This window comes from Euprymna scolopes, chromosome 45, assembly GCF_053919585.1.
Source record: "Euprymna scolopes isolate OS-2025 chromosome 45, ASM5391958v1, whole genome shotgun sequence".
Lineage (NCBI taxonomy): Eukaryota > Metazoa > Mollusca > Cephalopoda > Sepiida > Sepiolidae > Euprymna > Euprymna scolopes.
This window is the reverse complement of record NC_136526.1, coordinates 40,221,755-40,241,130: the sequence shown is the minus strand read 5'-3', so window position 1 is coordinate 40,241,130 and position 19,376 is coordinate 40,221,755. Positions and strand designations below refer to the sequence as shown.

At 32.5% G+C, this 19,376-nt stretch overlaps 1 protein-coding gene across 2 annotated transcripts in view; it reads left to right on the top strand.

Annotated features, from left to right (window-relative positions):
* The window catches only part of LOC145269485 (trichoplein keratin filament-binding protein-like), a 90,591-nt gene extending 83,537 nt beyond the window's left edge, over window positions 1-7,054 (top strand). For both annotated transcript variants that reach the window (XM_080125209.1, XM_080125210.1), the window contains exons 14-15: window positions 2,689-2,832; window positions 6,764-7,054. In XM_080125209.1, the coding sequence (XP_079981335.1) occupies window positions 2,689-2,832; window positions 6,764-6,793 (174 nt within the window). In that variant the 3' untranslated portion in view covers window positions 6,794-7,054. The remainder of the gene's footprint in view (window positions 1-2,688; window positions 2,833-6,763) is intronic.
* Window positions 7,055-19,376: the final 12,322 nt, after the last annotated feature.

Genomic DNA, 19,376 nt, shown 5'->3' with positions numbered 1-19,376 from the left:
ACCCGCCGAATATATGTCAACCTATGTCACGGTAACATATAATGAGCGAGTTTTTAACAGTATTTTAACCGGTTTTTTATTTATTACACCTTTTTCCAAACTTACCGTGTTAAAGAGAGAATCGGCCGCCATCTTGAATTTTCCAATACATCGGTAAACACTGTATGCTTTTCGAGCTGAATAAACATGTTAAATTGAATAAAAACACGAAAGATTTGCCTTTGATAACATTTATTTGTTATATATTTGTTTTTTGGCAACTTATTCGAATCTAATTTAAGACCACGAGTGAAATGAGAAAAAGAAGTCAGCGGGTTTGGTTGCCATAACAACGTGACGGTAGTGAACGTGTGTGTGTGCGTGTGTGCGCGTATTTCGTGTAGTTTAGTTTCGCATAATAGTTTCGTATTTTTTTAATTTGTAAATAACAAGTTATTAAAAAATTAAACCCTTCCAAGATGGACAATAAATAAAGCCATAATATTTTATGGTAAAGGTAAGAGCGTAGAAACGATTGTTTTTTAGGAGATGTGATTATTGGATTAACCAATCAGAAATCGTCTGTGGCACACACATCTCTGTTTTTATAGATATATAGATATAAAGTTGCGATTTCAAAATTAAAGAAATATATCTATATGACTTGGGTGCATCAGCTTAAACTAAAACTTATGAAACAATATATGTATATATACATGAGTTCCTTCAGCTATAATTGAAACCAAAATTCATGATGAATTCTTGATAAAATTATTTATAAAAAAATAGATTGGAGTGCCATCAGCTATAACCGAAACCAAAACTTATGAAGAATTCTTGGTAAAATTATTTATTACAAGAAATGGAAGTTCATAACAATTAAATGACAGTCACTCGGATGTAAACGTGACACACAAAATAAATAACACGCACGCTATCCTATTATATATATATATATATATATATATAAAGTAAATTAAAGTTGAGCCCTGTTTGGTGAATTAAGAAAAAAGTGGTTACCTTTAGCACAAACGAAACGGTCCGACTTGTAGAATGCTCTTTAACTGTTTACTATGCATGCCTGCTAACATGGCATTTATATGTTTATATTATGGCATTCCTTGTGTTAATTGCTGATGACCTAAAAGAAAGATGCCACTTACAGAATTAAGGGTGACTGTGACAACTCTCCCGACCAGTAGCAATTATCACTTCCTATACTGGTGATTGCGTAAGCATGAAACATTAGTGTCTATAGACATTAAAATAATTAACATTTATGTGAAAAATATTATAGCTTTATATTTATGATCTTGCCTGGTCATAAAATACGCTTAAATATATTTTAATTCATGCAAATTTCGTATTTATTATTATATTGTATCTAATATATAGTACTGATTTTAAAAGATAAAAAAAAAATGACTTGGGTGTCATCAGTTAGAATTGAAACCAAAACATTTAGTGCTCTAGCTGCGTTCCCTGCCGGTCGATCTATTGAAAGATAGATAAGAAAGATTTAAAATTAAACCACTTCAAGTTTTGAATGAATTTGTGGTTACACAAAAGTAATAGGAATATGTCGGTAAGTCATGGAAAGTGCTCGACTGAGCTTCAATCTATGGTCTCCCCTCGCCAAACTTTCACAAGAAACACTCGTCTAGCTGAAAACACTATCAATAATTTCCCCCACTCTTTATCTGTGCCTAAACCTAAACGTAGATTCCATGATCAAAGCTTCTTTCTTAGAACTGCACGCCTGTGGAATTGTCTTCCGTTTTCCTGCTTTCCAGCTGTCTATAATACGGTTGTCTTCAAGTCCAACGTGAACAAGTTTCTGATGAGCCGTTCCACTTAAGTTAACAAATTTACTGAACTTCCATTACTATCGATTACTATATTGTCCTTTTGACTGCTCTACACTCTTTAACCCTTGTCCTTGAGTGGCCTATCTGCCTTGATAAGTGGTGATGCCTATGTAAAAAAAAAAAAAAAAAAAAAAGTTGAAATGAACATTTTGCATTTCTTTCATGACATATGTATGTGTCATTCATCCATCCAAACAAAGATTTTACTAAACCATCTTTAGTGTATGATTACTATTTCCTGTTAATTTCAGTGTCATGTGACCAAGTAGTTTAAGGGTAATTCTGTGCTTGTTCAGAATTCCCAATATTAAAAAAAAAAAAATGAATAAAAAATTTGTATGATGTACGTACCCTGACGAAACGAAAATATCATATCCTAAAATTTACGTAAATTGATCAAATAGTCTTATTTTTATAAATAAAACAATTTTTTTAGTGATTAATGGGAATTCGTTTGCATTACCAGCATAAACCTCTTAAGTTTGAATTATTGAGTTATATCCTTTTGTTTCTTGAAATTATTTGCAAAATGGTGGGCAAGACAGTTGCTCATTGATTACTCATAAAATTTGATTTTCTTTATGAAAATAAAACTACTTGGTCAATTTATATGATTTTTGGAATATGATGTGTCATGGGTATTTACACTATACAGATTTTTCTTCATTTTTGTATTTTTAATATGGAGGGAATTTTGGCCCAAAACTGGTAAATCTTATCTTGTTTCTGTTCTCTCATCAGCCAGTTTGGCACAAGGCTGCTGGCATTGAAAGCTTGCTTATATCGTAATAAACTGCAATTTAAAAATTATTATCAAATTATTTTGTTTGTTATTTTCTAGTTGAGTGCTCGACAGCAAGACGCCCAGATTGCTGAAGAAGAAGAACGGCAAGCACAAGAAACGGCACGGAAAAATGAAGAGGAGTATGAGGATATCCTGCGTCAAAAGACCGAAAGGCTTCAACTTGAAGGGTACACACCACGTGTAAGTGAGAAAAAAAAACAAAAACAATTTTTTATGTAGCTACTAGCTGTCATACCCATACCAGAATGAACCCATTTTTGAGTGGAGAGCCATTCCTGTAATAGAAAAATGATTAAAAAAAAATCATGTCAAAAGAAACAACTGTCGTAGAGAATTCCGACCAACAGTATGGATTTAGGAAAGCCCGTTCTACTGCAGATATTTTAACTATAATCTCTGAATGTACATACCTTGCACTAGATAAGGTAGGGGATGCTAGGGTAGTAGTTCTAGATATATCTAAGGCCTTTGACAGGATATAGCACAATAGTCTTCTCATAAAAATTAAATCGTACAGTTTTACTGGATGAATACTTAACAATCAAATCTATAAAAGTGAATGTGTTTGTGTGTCTGTCTGTCTGTGTACATTTCCCTACGCAGTAACTTTGCCAATTTTAAGTCTACAGACTCGAAATTTGATATACAGGATACTGAGATTTGGGAAAATCTTTGTGATCCATTTTTGGCCAGAAATTTGGCTGTTAAGGGGTCAAAGTTCAACGATTTGACTTTTGAGAACTCTACCAAACTCCTCCAACAATTTTTGGGCTAAACACTTGAAATTTTAGATATAGGTTCCTTGGACATGGATCTAACGTAATAACTTGATTTGAGCTCAAAACAATGAAATTTAAGGGGTCATAATAGGGGTCAAAGTTAAAAAAAGTTGACCTCTGTGCTCTCTACCTAATTACTCAGACAATTTCTGGTCTAAACATTTGAAATTTTACATAAAGGGTATTCAGAGATAGGGCAAGCTTTTTCATCAGTTTGGGTAGAAAATTTTTAGTTACTAATATATAAATGTATGTATGTATGTTTGCATGTCTGCCTAAAACTTTCGACAGAGATGACTGATTTTACCAAGATCAGTATCGTTTTGAAGTTCGACCTTTCATACAACAAATATCGAAACATTGGCTAAAAACATTAACATCTTCACCTTCAACTAGGCACTTTTCTACAGGGGGGGAGGTCGCTTTTTTCGCAGATATTTTTTAAAGATATCCTCTCCTTTCGATTGTCTAGCCTTAATGTAATCATAAGTCACTTCAGGTTTGGCAGTGGTCGTAACCGCAAAGACGTCAGGTTTTTTCCCGTTCTTTTCCTCCTTTGCGGTACGGGTTCGAGCCTGTCTTCCTACTATCACATTTTTTTTTTTTTTTGCTCAACATACACATCCAAACACCCAGGCAATGCCGGGCTGAAATGCTAGTATATCTATAAAAGTAAATGTGTCTGTGTGTGTACATTTTCCTACGCAATAACTCTGTCAATTTTTAGTCTACAGACTCGAAATTTGATATACAGTGTACTGAGATTTGGGAAAATCTATGTGATCGGTTTTCGGCCAGAAATTTGGCTGTTAAGGGGTCCAAGTTCAACGATTTGACCTTTGAGAACTCTACCAAACTCCTCCAACAATTGTGGGTCTAAACACTTTAAATTTTAGATATAGGTTCCTTGGACATGGATCTAACTTAATAACTTGATTTGAGCCCAAAACAATAAATTTTAAGTGATCATAATAGGGGTCAAAGTTAAAAAAATTGACCATTTTTTTTTTTTTTTTTTTTTTCTCAACATACACCTCCAAACATCCGGGCAACGCCAGGCACCCATGCTAGTCTTCTATAAATCTCACCTGTCTGTTTAAATGTATGTATGTATGTTTGTATGTCTGCCTAAAACATTCGACAGAGGTGATGGATTTTCATGAGATTGGTATCATTTTGAAGTTCAACCCTTCGAACAACAAATATAAAAAAATTGGTTAAAAACATTAATTCCTTCACCCTCAACTGGCCACTTTTCTACAGAGAAAGATCGCTTTTTTTGCCGATATTTTCGAAAGTCATCCCCCTCTTTTCGATTGACTAGCCTTAATTTAAACCTTTGCCACTTCCGGTTTGACTATGGACGCAACGGGAAAGACATTGTTTTTTTTATTTTTTTTTTCACATTCTTTTCCTCCTTCGCGGTACGGGGTTCGAGCCTGTCTGCCTACTACCACTTTTTTTTTTTTTTTTTTGCTCAACACACACACCTCCAAACACCTGGGCAATGTCGGACACCCAGGCTGGTTCTTAAATAAAAGAAAAATCCAGGTTGTTCTCACTGGTCATATGTCAAAACATGATATAAATAGGAGTGTGCATCAGGGATCGATCCCTGGACGTTTATTATTCCTATTATGCATAAATGATCTCCCTGATAAAATTGTCTCAGAGATGGGTATATTTGTTGATGATACAATGCTCTATAACAGACACTAGAAGGGAAAATGAATGAACATATATCTAAGCAAATAGCTGAAACATTAGAGGAAGACCTCCAGTCTGTAGTAGAATGGAACCATAAATGGATGGTAACATTCAATGCTACTAAGACTAAGCTTCTTTCCTTTAATAATTACAAGAAACTTTCTCAGCCACTAATATTCATGGCTAATGGTACACTACCTGGAGGCTCCTCATTCAAACTCTTTGGTTAAGCATTCATAGGGTACATGAATTGGAACAAATACTTTGAGGGCATTGCCAAGGCTGCTGCAAAGAAGGTGGGCTCTCTCTACCGTGTTGGAGGTTTGTTTATTCCTGAGAGCATCTTATACTTCTACAAGGCCACCATCCACCAAGGTATGGAGTATTGTTACCATATTTGGGCTAGTGCATCTGCTACTAGCTTTTTTCCTAGACAAGGTTTAAAAAAGAATTACCAACCTAATAGGTCCTACTCTGTCAACCAAACTCCAAACTTTTTTAGAAGTATCTTAATGGAAGGTGCTCTGACAAACTCCAAGGCCTGGTACCCTCTTAATGTAAATACCCCCTTAATGTAAATACCCCTTTAATGTAAATACCCCCAACAAAGCCAACAAGCAACAAAATAACCCTTCTACATGCTACAGATCCCTGGATGCTGGAAAGCCTTGTACTCTAATATTTTCTTCCCTCAAACTGCTAGACTTTGAAATTTCCTCATGGGTTCCTGCTTCCCTGATTGTACTAACATGAACAGACATCTTCCTGCTCAACTCCCTAAATAGTGTGCCTGCAAATTATGTCCCAAATAGTACCCCCCCCCCCCTTCAAATGGTATTGTGCCTTGTTGTTCCCCCAACAAAAGGAGGGTGGACCTGTAAATTCACCCTCGTCCGTTCGTCTGTCCGCACTTTCCTCAATAACTACACCTTGGAATTTTTTGAAATTTTGCACAAACATTAAACATGATATGAGTAAAAAAAAATAACAGAACGGATTTTCTGGGAAAACTCTGGTTGCCCCCTTAGGGGTGCCTTTTGGATTAAAATGGCTAAAATTAACACTTTTGTGCTTATTTAAAAAAAAACTGATGCCTTGGATTTTTATAAAACTTTCTGAAAAGTTGTAATTAACTGATTTCTATATAATTTTGTTTGTCTATACTTCGCGATAACTCTTGGGTGTGCCCCAGGGGCTCTTTTAGGGCTAATAAAAAATACTCCATTTTTGGGACTATTTTACCATATTTGTCCAAAATTTTCTGTGTATGTCTATTTAGCGGTTTTGCATGGTGCTGAACTCAAATTTAAATATGTTAAGGCCTTGGAGACATTTGGAGCTAAATGGGGAGGGGGGGTGGACTTAGTAATTTTTTTTTTTGCATGGTGCAGAACTCAAATTTACATATGTTAAGGCCTAAAACTGCACCATTTGTTCATTTTCACTAGGATTTGACATCCCCAGGGGACTTTTGGGGCTAAATGAGGTGGGGGTAGGGCAAATGCTGAACATAGTCATTTTTTTTATGCCTCATTCACTGTGCACTCATGAGGGACCATGCATGCTTCACTTGTTCTTTTTTTCTAATGAATTAATTCATTATTCATTTATTTTATTTTTTTCAGGATTTCCGGAGAAAGAATGCCTGGATGTGAGAGGATACAACTGGCCAATGTGGATATGATGTTAAAATTGATCAGAAAGCGGTTCTCAGTCAAAATTACCTGTATCAACAGTTGCCGAAGAACATTGTCTCTCAGAATATCTGGAATACGCACACACATGCATGTATTCATGTGATTATATATATATATATATATATATATATATATATATATATAAAAGGTTTAAAGAAGCTCTGAGTAAAAAAAAATATTTAAAAAAAATAAAGAATGCAGTTTAAATTCCCAGAAAAAGAAACACAAAAAAAACAAAAATCTAATCTTATTTATCGCAGACTTAACACTTGTATAAGCCGACTTCTAAAAAGTCTACAATTACAAAACAGAATTCAACTATATAAGAAACGAAAAAGAGAAAAAAAAAACAAAACAAACAAAAAACCCCCCCCAAAATAAACTTTAACTACAATTGTTAAATAGAAAACGGGGATCATCAGCTACTTACCATATAGCTGTTTTGGAGATTTAAAAACAGGACAGCTGTAAAATACATGGCTCTCCAGTGGAAAATACCACTTCCCTAATAATAAAATGTAGATACAATGCTGTTACTATTTATACTGATATATAAAAAACAATTTTAAAATTAAAAAAAAAAAATATTGACCTGCAATAAAGCGATACACAGATTTTTATATATATATATATATATATATATATATATATATATATATATATATATATATAGTAATTTATAAAATATATATGGCGATTAAGCTACACTGAATATTCTGCGTTTCATCCAACTATAGGATTCGTCAGGCATAAGCCTGACGAATCCTATAGTTGGATGAAACGCAGAATATTCAGTGTAGCTTAATCGCCATATATATTTTATAAATTACTAACTAGCTCTACCTACGTATTGAGCACTTTTGAAGTAAATACTTAAAATTTACGCATAAATCTATACTTTCATATATTAAATTTATGCGAATAAATGAAGTAGTTATATATATATATATATATATATATATATATATATATAATGGTGTCTTTTCCAAACTTGACATCGTTTAAGTTATGAATATCTGAATGCAATACATGACATGTATGTGTGCAGCACGTTTGCTTGTGTAATATAACTGGGGTCTTATTTCGTTCCCCAACAGTGTGTCCACTTCATCACCAAAATCAGCTTGCTGAATTTTGGTAGCTGTAGTGGTAATGTGGCAGCCATAGTTTTCACTTTTTCTTTCGATCATTGTAGATGTCTTCTTCTTTTCAACAACTTTCATAGGCATCATAAATAAAAGAAAAACTTCACAAATATGTTTGGGTTTAAAAAATCTCTTTGTGCTTTCATTTGTTCTTTATAGTATACGTGTATACACATAAAAAAAAAAAACTTCCAGCCTCTCCCTCTATTCAAAAGCTCGACTGCTTTCTATGCTGGTTCAGTGAAGAGGTAAAGATCCTTTTGGCGTATTCATCACGGAAGACCAACGACTTCTTGTTTCTGTGACGTCAGTGCTGGGATATTTAACTGTTAATCAACTTTTTAACTTAAAAATTAAACTATGTGGAAATTTATCATTCTGATGTCCACATCTAGATATCAGTACAGCAAGAGCTGGATTATAAACGTGCCGTATAACAGGCGATATTGATACTGTATGGCTTTATGAAATAAAATAAAATCTACAACCTTTATTTTAATTTAAATGGAAATCACTCTAGACAAAGCATGATGCAACTTGATGTAAGGAGCTAAAAAAAAAACAAAAAAAAACTACCCAATGCTAAATATTAAATGGATATATTCCTACCTTAAAAAAAACCGTAATTCTTCCCCCTTTGTCAGAAACCTCGCCCATGAAATGTGAGGACTATAGGACAAAATAAAGGAATTCAAATTTCTTTTAATTTCAATTTAGATAAATAAATATTGTACTAAATGTTATTTAATTCTTTGGTCTCGGATGTGTAACTACTTGGATATTCAGATCTTGAATGATGTCAATTTTTTTAGTGGAACATTCTCTATATACCATATATATATACGTGTACACACACACACACACACACACACACACACACACACACACACAAACTTCCAGCCTCTCCTTCTATTCAAAAGCTTGACTGCTGTCTATACTGGTTCAGTAAAAAAGGAAAGATTGCTTTGGCGTATTCATCACTGAAGACCAAGGACTTCTCGTTTCTGTGATCTCAATGCTGGGACATTTAGCTGTTAATCAACTTTTAACTTGAAAATTAAACTATTCATCTGAAAGTTTATTCTGCTGTCTGCATCTAAATATCAGTACAGCAAGAGCTGGACTATAAGCGTGCCGTATAACAGGTGATATTGATACTGTGTGGCTTTATGAAATGAAATAAAATCTACAACCTCTATTTTTTTTATTAAATGGAAATCACTCTAGACAAAGCATGAAGCTACTTAATATAAGGAACTAAGAAAAGATACTACTACAAGGTAAAAAAACAAACTACTCAATCCTAAATATTAAATGGATATATTCCTACCTTAAAAAGCAGTAATTCTTCCCCCTTTGTCCGAAACCTTGCTCATGTGAGGACTAAAGGAGAAAATAAAGGAATTCAAATTTCTTTTAATTTAAATTTAGATAAATTGTACTAAATGCTATTTAATTCTTTGGTCTCGGGCGTGTAACTTCTTGGATATTCAGATCTTGAATGATGTCACTTTTTTCTGTGGAACATTCTCTATATACCATATGTGTGTAGACATGATCGATAAAGGATGCTGTGCAGATGAATGCGTGTATAATTATGTATGTGTGTGTGTTTTTTTATATGTATGCGAATATAACCCTATTCTTTTGTGTGTAATGAGATGAAAGCAAATGGTTTCTGATTTATTTGTGAAAATAAAATTTGATGAAAATATTTCAGTGTTGATGTTTCTTTTTTTCTCGCTGCAGAGATAAGGAAGCTGGAAGAAAGATTGAACATATTAAGAAAGGCATGTCAATACTGGGAAGCCGAAGATGATGGTTAGTGACCCAAAACTTCAGTTTTTGAAAGACGATAGTCAATACCTATGCATAGTACGTAAAAAGGGGTTAGGAGCAATGCAATATGATGCAACCACTGCATTGTATGAATGCACAAAAGTGCAGCAACAGTACATTAGGCTCGTACCATAATGAGGAAAATTCAGAGATTTTTTTTTTTTTTTTTTTTCCCCCCAATCCTAACATCCCAAGTCATCACCAGGAATAAGGGCTATGATAGCTGCGTAAGAAGTATGTATGGCAGTGAGTGTTAGGCCCTCACCTATGCCTTAATTTTCTGACTCCAGAGAAATGACAGGGAAATGATTAGGTTTGTATGCAATATAAAATCAGATCAAATCCAGAACGTTAGGTTAGTAATTTCTACTCGAGAAATTAGTCATCCAAAAACTTGATGTCCTTACAAGGGCAAACCATCTTTATTGGTTCTGTCCTGTTGAAACGAGCGAATAAGTATATCAGTATTTAGAGAGATCTAAGACTGGACAGCAAAAAAAAGCATTCAGGAAGACATGGAAAGAAAGCATCATGCAAGACGATAAATAGTGACAAATAGTCAATCAAATTAAATAAATTAAAAATAACATTCTTTTGCTCACCAAGACAGTGTTTCATCTTATCATCTCCCAAAAAATAATAAAACTGAATTTGTAACTATGGAATTGTATAATTCTTCCTTTTACAACACTTTATTGGTAGCACACACCATTTATATATATATATATATAAAGTGAAAGTGTCTGTGTGTGTGTACATTTCCCTACGCAATAACTCTGTCAATTTTCAGTCTACAGACTCAAAATTTGATATACAGGGTACTGAGATTTGGGAAAATCTTTGTAATCTGTTTTCGGACAGAAATTTTGCTGCTAAGGGGTCAAAGTTCAACGAGTTGACCTTTGAGAAGTCTACCAAACTCCTCCGACAATTTTGGGTATAAACATTTGAAATTTTAGATATAGGTCTCTTGGACATGGATCTAACTTAATAACTTGATTTGAGCCTAAAACAATAAATGTTAAAGGTCATAATAGGGGTCAAAGTTTTAAAAAATTTGACCTCTGCGGTCTCTACCAAATTACTCAGACAATTTCTGGTCTAAACATTTGAAATTTTACATAAAGGGTATTCAGAGATAGAGCAAGCTTTTTAATCAGTTCGGGTCGAAAATTTGAGCTACCAATATATAAATGTATGTTTGTATATCTGCCTAAAACTTTCGACAGAGGCGGCGGATTTTCACAAGATCAGTATCGTTTTGAAGCTTGACCCTTCAGACAACAAATACCGAAAAATTGGCTAAAAACATTAATTTCTTCACCCTCAACTGTGCACTTTTCAACAGAGGGGAGTCGCTTTTTTTGCTGATATTTTCGAAAGTCATCCCCTCTTTTCAATTGTCTAGCCTTAATTTAAATCTACGTAACTTCCGGTTTGGCTGTGGTCGTAACAGCAAAGACGTTATGTTTTTTTTCATTCTTTTCATCCTCCGTGGTATGGGTTCAAGCCTTCCTTCCTACTACCACCTTTTTTTTTTTTTTTTTTTTTTTTGCTCAACACACACCTCCAAATCCCCGGACAACACCGGGCTGAAATGTTAGTATATATATAATCTGAAGTTATTGTTTCCCAAAGGTTAAGTAACCAATAAATTTTAACGGGGTAAATACAAGAGTGCTCAATACTGCAGTAGAGTTATTTGTTTTTACATAAGCAGTAATATGTTGCTACATAGTCATAGATATAATTTAAAAAGAAAAATAAAGCTGATATATATATATATATATATATATATATATATATATATATATATATATACACACACACACACACACACACACACACACACGAAGGCGCACACATCTATAATATATAGTTTCTCCATCAGATAAGTTTGCCTCCAATGTCACTCAAAGATTTCTTATGTGTAACGAGATACTGATTGTTACAATCTCAAGACACAAACTTGATGAGCATGATATAATTTAAAGAAAAAAATAAAGCTGAGTTCTGACTATGGAATTGTATAATTATTTCTTTCACAACTCTAGCTATATATATATATATATATATGCACACACACACACACACACACACACACACACACACACACACACACACACACACACAAAGGTGCGCACATCTCTCTCTCTCTCTCTCTCTCTCTCTCTATATATATATATATATATATATATATATATATATATATATGAGTTTGTCCATCAGATAAGTTTGCCTCCAATGTCACTCAAAGATTTCTTATGTGTAACGAGATACTGATTGTTAGTCTCAAGACACAAACTTGATGTCCTTGTAAGGGAAAACCATCTTTGTTGGTTCAGACATGTTTAAAAGAGGCAAGGGGTATGCCAACACTTGCAGAGACCTGAGACTGAACTGCAAAAAGAAATCTGGGTACTCTAAGAAGACCTGAAAAAAAAAAAAAAACAATATAAGACAAGACTATAAATAATGACAAATGGACACAGTTAATCTCCACAATCGTGATCACTGGAAACTCCGCATAAGAACAGCCAGACATTGTTGAACCTTTTGTTAAAGCGTACAATAAACCAGGATAGTAAGGATGAGTGACTACAAAGAATATGACATTATCCTGGAAAGAACACTGTTGCATATTGGCTGAATTACCTGCCCCTTTATTACCTCTGTGGAGTTGATATTAATAAGCACAATACTATCCTCATTATTCCTCAGATTTTAACAGATCCAACTTATATCTCCGCCTAAGATATCTTCTTGCACAAGTAATAATTTATACTAGTTGGATCTGTGGAAATTCTACAAGGGACTGATTCATATGTAATATATTGATGTTGGCATTCTGTAGATGCTCTGATATTATTGTAGCTATGTTAAAACTGCAAAAATATTCATCCAAGCTAGCAGGGACATCTGGCATAGCCAGGTCGTAAAATACACTTAAATATGATATTTTAATGCAGATTTCATAGATATTATTATAGAGTTAATGTTCTATTGATTTTTATATATTATAAAGTTGTGATTTCAAAAATGAAAAAATATATCCATAGGACTTGGGTGCATCAGCTTGAATCGAAATCGAATCCCAAACTTATGAATATATATATATAAACTTTAGTTCCTTCAGCTATAATCAAAACCAAATCTTATGGAGAATTCTTGCTGAAATTATTTATAAAAAAAATAGATTACTAAGGTGCGAGCAGCTAAAATCAAAACTAAGACCAAAACTTATGAAGAATTCTTGATAAAATTATTTTTAAAACATTATTGGAGTCCCATTTGCTATAATCAAAACTGAAACCAAGACTTGTGAGGAATTTTTGGTAAAATTATTTATAAAAAAAAAAAAAAAAAAAAATAGATGACTTCAGTGCCATCAGCTATAATCGAAACTGAAACTAAAATTATGAAGAATTCTTAGTAAAATTATTACAAAAAATGGAAGTACATAGCAATTAAACACACCGGATGTAAGCGTGAGACGGAAAATAACACACATGCTATCGTATTAATTTATAGACTTACTAAATTTTTAGTTAAAGAATTTTCATGTAAAAAAGGGCAGGAATAATAATGACTGTAACTTAAAATGCTTTTTTTTATATTTGTTTTTTGTTAATTTATAATTTAATTTAACTTTTTTGTTTTAATTTTTTTTACTAATTAAAAATTTATCTTAATTAAAAATGATTTTTTAATTTTTTTATGAATTGACTGAATAATTTACTTAAAAAATATTTTAAATTGTAAAGTAAATATTTTTGAAATAATCTCAACAACAAAAAAAGTAAATTTTTTTTCGTGTCTAAATAGTTGTCTCCCTTACTCTGAATGATATATTTCTTCATACATTCAAGAAGTATTTGATTAGTTTAATGGCTGCTGTTGCAGACTGTGGAGTCTGTTATTAATAGGATAGTGTGTTATTTATTTTGTGTGTCACGCTTACATTTGAGTGACTGGCATTTAATTGTTATGGACTTCAATTTCTTGTAATAGTTTTACCAAGAATTCAGAAGTTTCGGTTTCGATTATAGCTAATGGCACTTTAATAATCTATTTTTTGTTTTTTTATTTTATTTTATTTAAATTTTTTTTTTAAATAAATAATTTTATCAAGAATTTAGAAGTTTCGGTTTCGATTATAGCTAATGGCACTTTTTTTTTTAATAAATAATTTTATCAAGAATTCAGAAGTTTCGGTTTTGATTATAGCTAATGGCACTCTAGTAATCTATTTTTTTTTTTTTTTAATAAATAATTTTATCAAGAATTCTTCATAAGTTTTAGTTTCGATTTCGATTATAGCTGATGCACCCAAGTCATATGAATATATTTTATTTTTGAAATCGCAACTTTATAATATATAAAAATCTATAGAATTTAATACTCTATAATAATATATACAAAATCTGCAAGAATTATAATATATTTAAGTGTCTCTGCTAGCTTAGATAAATACTTTTGCAGTTTTAACAAAAGAGCTACAATAATATCGGGGCGTCTCCATTTACGCTTTACATCTACAAAATGCCAATATCAATATATTATATATGAATGAGCCCCCTGTGGAATTTCCACAGGTCCTGTTAGTTAAATTAAGTTATCAAGACCCGAAGGCCACTTAAGGATAAAGATTAATGAGTGCCCGGTGGGACAACATAGTATTGGTCGGTAATAGTGAGGTGAGGGTAGGGTTTAACTATTAAAGAGCACAGCTCAACTAAAACCTGTTTAAACTTGAAAACGATTGTTGTATTCAGCAGCAGTCCTGCGCTTATGTGTTCTACAGATGGGTAGTTGTTCTTGGCCTTCGTCTGTTCCGGCAGATGCTGCAAGCTATGACTAGCTATGACTAGCAAAGACCAGATGTGGGGGCAACCCCACAAGCCTGACCATTAACCAGCTCCCATTTCCCACCTCTCGGGAGCTGGTCACCCTTTTTCCCTTCCCCCTCCCTTCACTCCTCACATTAAAAATCGGCCTTGTGCCTAATTTGCTCGGTGGGGGAGCAAATAAATACCATCTGTTCCGGCAGATGCTGCAAGCTATGACTAGCTATGACTAGCAAAGACCAGATGTGGGGGCAACCCCACATGCCTGACCATTAACCAGCTCCCATTTCCCACCTCTCGGGAGCTGGTCCCCTTTTTCCCTTCCCCCTCCCTTCACTCCTCACATTAAAAATCGGCCTTGTGCCTAATTTGCTCGGTGGGGGAGCAAATAAATACCATCTGTTCTTCAGATGCTGCACTTCCATTTCTTGTTCTCTTTCGGTGGAGGAAAAATCCTTCACGACTGAGACAATTTTTATTTTTTTACTTTTTCTCCACGTTAAAAAACGACCCTGGTGTCTAACTCTGTCCCGTGGGGAGGCATAGTAAATCGGTACAGATGGGTAGTTCGAGGAAAGAAGCTTTTTTCATGGAATTTTCTGTTTAGTTTTAGACACAGAAATCGTTGACAGTTGTTATAGCTAGATAAGTGTTTTTTGTGAATGTTTTACAAGGAGGGGGAGAGGAAACAGATGGGAGCTCAGTCGAGCACCTGCCATGAAAAATCCCGATAGCACAGAGATAGATTTGCAACGTTTCTTTTTGTGAGAAAGAGGTAACAGGGAGGAGAAAAGCCTCTTGCGTATTAGATTTTGAAGGCAATTTCGTACGTTGTTTGATTTCAAATTAAATTAACGTTTAAATTAAAACAATGTTTCTATTGAATTCTCATTCTTGACGTTATTCACGCGTTACCTACGCACAGTTCAAACATTTCAAAATACAACCGGCAGATACAATGCACAGCTCTATACAAACAGACTCCTTTCTCCAAATTTACAACATGGTAAGGAAGAAGAAAAGGAAAAAAAGAAACAAAACACTGAAGATGGAGTCTTCCTCCGAAATATATTTGTGATAAATTTCAAACAAGTAAAATATTTGTTTATTTTCCTAATATTACGTTGTGATTTGACTTTCAAGCGCACTTGATGCGTATTTTATTTTTATTCAAATTAAATCAACGTTTCTATATTGAACTCTCATTCTTGACGTTAGAATTAATATTTATTTGCACTAATGGTGCTATTGAAAGTGCAGAAAATTAGGGAAGACGCTAACTGACTATAACCAGCTAGTATCAAAAACAGACATTTGGGATTATTTATTTATTTATTTTTTGCGAATGTGGAAAGGAAAAAAGATCTTAACACAATGTAAGCGATTAAATAATAAAATAAATATCAGTACCCGGATGTCAGTCTCACAAAGACTGGTAAGAATTACTTCCCTTGCATCAGGATTTTGGCATGTATAAAAAATAGATTAAAAAATAAAAGGTTATCGTTTCATATGTTGTTGAATGAGTTTGGAATAATAAAAAAGAAATCCCTCCCGATTAATAAGGTTTTGGGTTGTACAAAACATTGAGGAGGTTACTCTAACTAATTGCAGAATTTTAAAGAGCCCTGATCATCTGAGACTTAAATGACGGCGTAAGCTTATTGCGTAATAAATAAATAAAATAAATAAATAAAAAAATTTGGCGCTTCTGTAAGTGTATCAGAAGCGGCCTTTAAAAATGACGTGATAAGAACTTTAATAGTTCAACTTACTGTCTTTCAAAGCTTATAACTACTTGAAAAATGTAATTCAAACCCTAATTTTTTTTTTCAATTAAAGGAGCAAAGACCAAATTTAAAAAAAAAATAGCAAGTTTAATAGCAAATTATGCAATATTTATTTAAAAAAAAAAAAATTATGCAATATTTGTTTTTAAAAAAAGATTTAAAGAAAATCACCGAAATTTTACTTACTTCGATTATAAAAAAATATATAAATTCCAAAAAAATCACTTACCTATAAAAAATACCATTCAATGGGTACTTCCATTCTTCATTGTTAAGAATTTATCCATATTTATATTTTATATTCCATGTCCTTTTTAAATAAAATAATTTTTTAAGCAAATATTCAAAAGAATGCGTGATCAGATGTGTTTCACAGTTGAAATAAAGGGAGACAAATATCTGGGGTTTTTTTTGCATTGAATCTTCAGTGGTGCTAAGCGTCACAATTAATGTCTCTTTCTATTGCGTGCTGTAAACCAAAATTAGTATTTTTGGGCCACCGTACTTGAAAACTGAACACATTCACTTAATAGTTTTTGCCGTTTAAAAACAAACCCACTCTGCCTATTTTTTTAAAATTCTCTTAATGAAATACATGACTTTTTAAATAATATATTTTATTTCTACTTTACCGAGTGAATTTTTTTTTAATATCTAAAAAAAGAAAACATTGAATGAAATAGAAAAAATTGTCATCAGCATCCGATTTTTACTTGACTATGTAAGCATCACATGAGCTTTCACTTAAAAAAAATCAACGTGGTTTTAAAAAAAAGGTTTTACACTTTAGACTTTACAGGTAAATTAAAAAAAAACACTTCTTTTTTTGTTTTAAATTAGAATATTTTATTTATTGATCTTTTATCTTCAATTTGTGATATATAAAATTTTAGTGCTTAAATTAATTATTTACTTTTTAATAGACATTTCAAAATGGGGAGGGGTGAATTTAAAAAAAAAACGTTTGTCTAAAATATTATATTCGGTTTATTGGAAAGAGCATAAAATTTCACATTGACCCTGAAAATATCTTAAAAATTGAACTAATAGAACAATTTTGATAGATTTTTAAATTAAAAAAATTGAGAAAAAAAACTAACTCATAAAATTCAATTGATTTCATTACATAAAAAAACATGGCTGCATGAATGCGCCGGCACTTTGTAAACACTTTTTTAAAAAATAAAAAAAAAATATTTCTATTATTTTTAAACAACTTTAATAGTTTATTTTGGAAGTATAATCCACAAAGAAAATAAGAAAATAAAGAAGAAATTAAAAGAGAAATTACGAGTTTTTTATACTTTATTCACAGTTTTGTGTTAGGGGTGTCAAAAATTCCACAAAAATTCTGATACACCTAGCGCTTCTACACTATTGGGGCGAAATTTCAGAAATTGTAATACTGAATTTCACATGAAAACAATGCTATCTCTGTATTCTTCATATTTTTAAGATGATTATATCCAAAAATTACGAAAATCGATGAGGTAGAAAATTATTTGTTAAAGAAAATAAAATTTGAAGAAAAGATCGTATGTAAGACACAGGAGAGTTCAAAAGGGAGGTAATTTTTAGTTTCGATTTAAACAAGATGGCGGCAATTTTTCACCTGCTAAATGATTAAAAAAATTTTTTTTCTTTTTTTTTTAAATATTTCAGTAATATTCAGGTAATTTCGACTTTATAATTTGGAAGCTAACATTGTAATTATATTAGAATTGACAAAAAAAAAAAAAATTGCAGAAACCATTGTTTATTCATCTGGAAACTCCAAAATTTCGTTCTGATAGTGCAGAAGCGCAAAAAATTTTGCGTGTGCACTATAAAAAACTTTTTTCGTTTGTTAAATATTATTATATGAGAAATCTTTTTGAGTTAAAATCTACTGAGAAATACACGTTTTGTATTGAGAAATACACACTTTAAACATGTAAACATTAGGTAAGAAATAATAAGTTATCTAAAATGGCCGTCCACTTGGGCCATATTGAATAACTTTACATGTTTCCACGTTTAAAGCGCATATTTCTCAATACAAAATGGGCATTTCTCAATGGATTTTAACTCGAAAACATTCCACATATAATAATATTTAATATAAACAACAAAAAGTTTGGCACTTTTACACTATCGGGACCAAATTTCGGAAATCGTAAAACTGAATTTCACATGGAAACAACGGTATCTACGTATTCCTCATATTTTTAAGATGATTATAATAAAAAATTATCAAAATCGATAAGGTAGAAAATTATTAAAGAAAATAAAAATAGAATTTGATGAAAACGATCGTAAGACACAGGAGAGTTTAAAAGGGAGGTAATTTTCCGTTTTGACTTAAACAAGATGGCGGCAGTTTTTCACCTGCTAACACGATTAATGTTTTGTTTAATAATTCAGTAATATTCGGGTAATTTCGACTGCATAATTTGGAAACTACTATTGTAACTTTAGAATTGACAAAAAAAAAATTAGTTGAAACCATTGTTTTTTGTTTTTTTTTTATGTGAAAACTCCATTTATCGACTACAAAATTTCTTCCCAATTCTGCAGAAGTGCCAAAAAAGTAGTTTCTGAATTTTTGAAATTTGGATTGATAATTCGCATTATTTGTGTTATTTGCGCAACGTTTTGACCGATGTAACCTCCAATCATGTTCATCTGTTAAACTCCAGAATCTGTACGGAATTTTGAACAGACCTGTGGTATAAAGTGCTAGGTAAAATTAAGTTCTAAACGATACAATTCTGGAGGTTGAAGGTTCAATCCTCAGCGCAGACGATACTAAGAATACAGTTACTTAAGACTTGCACTATGTCATGGCTGACGGAACGAGGGCATGCTACATCCGTTGATTAAATAAAGGGTTCCAATCAGAATTCCGTGCAGATTCCAGAGTTCGATAGAAAGATTCCGT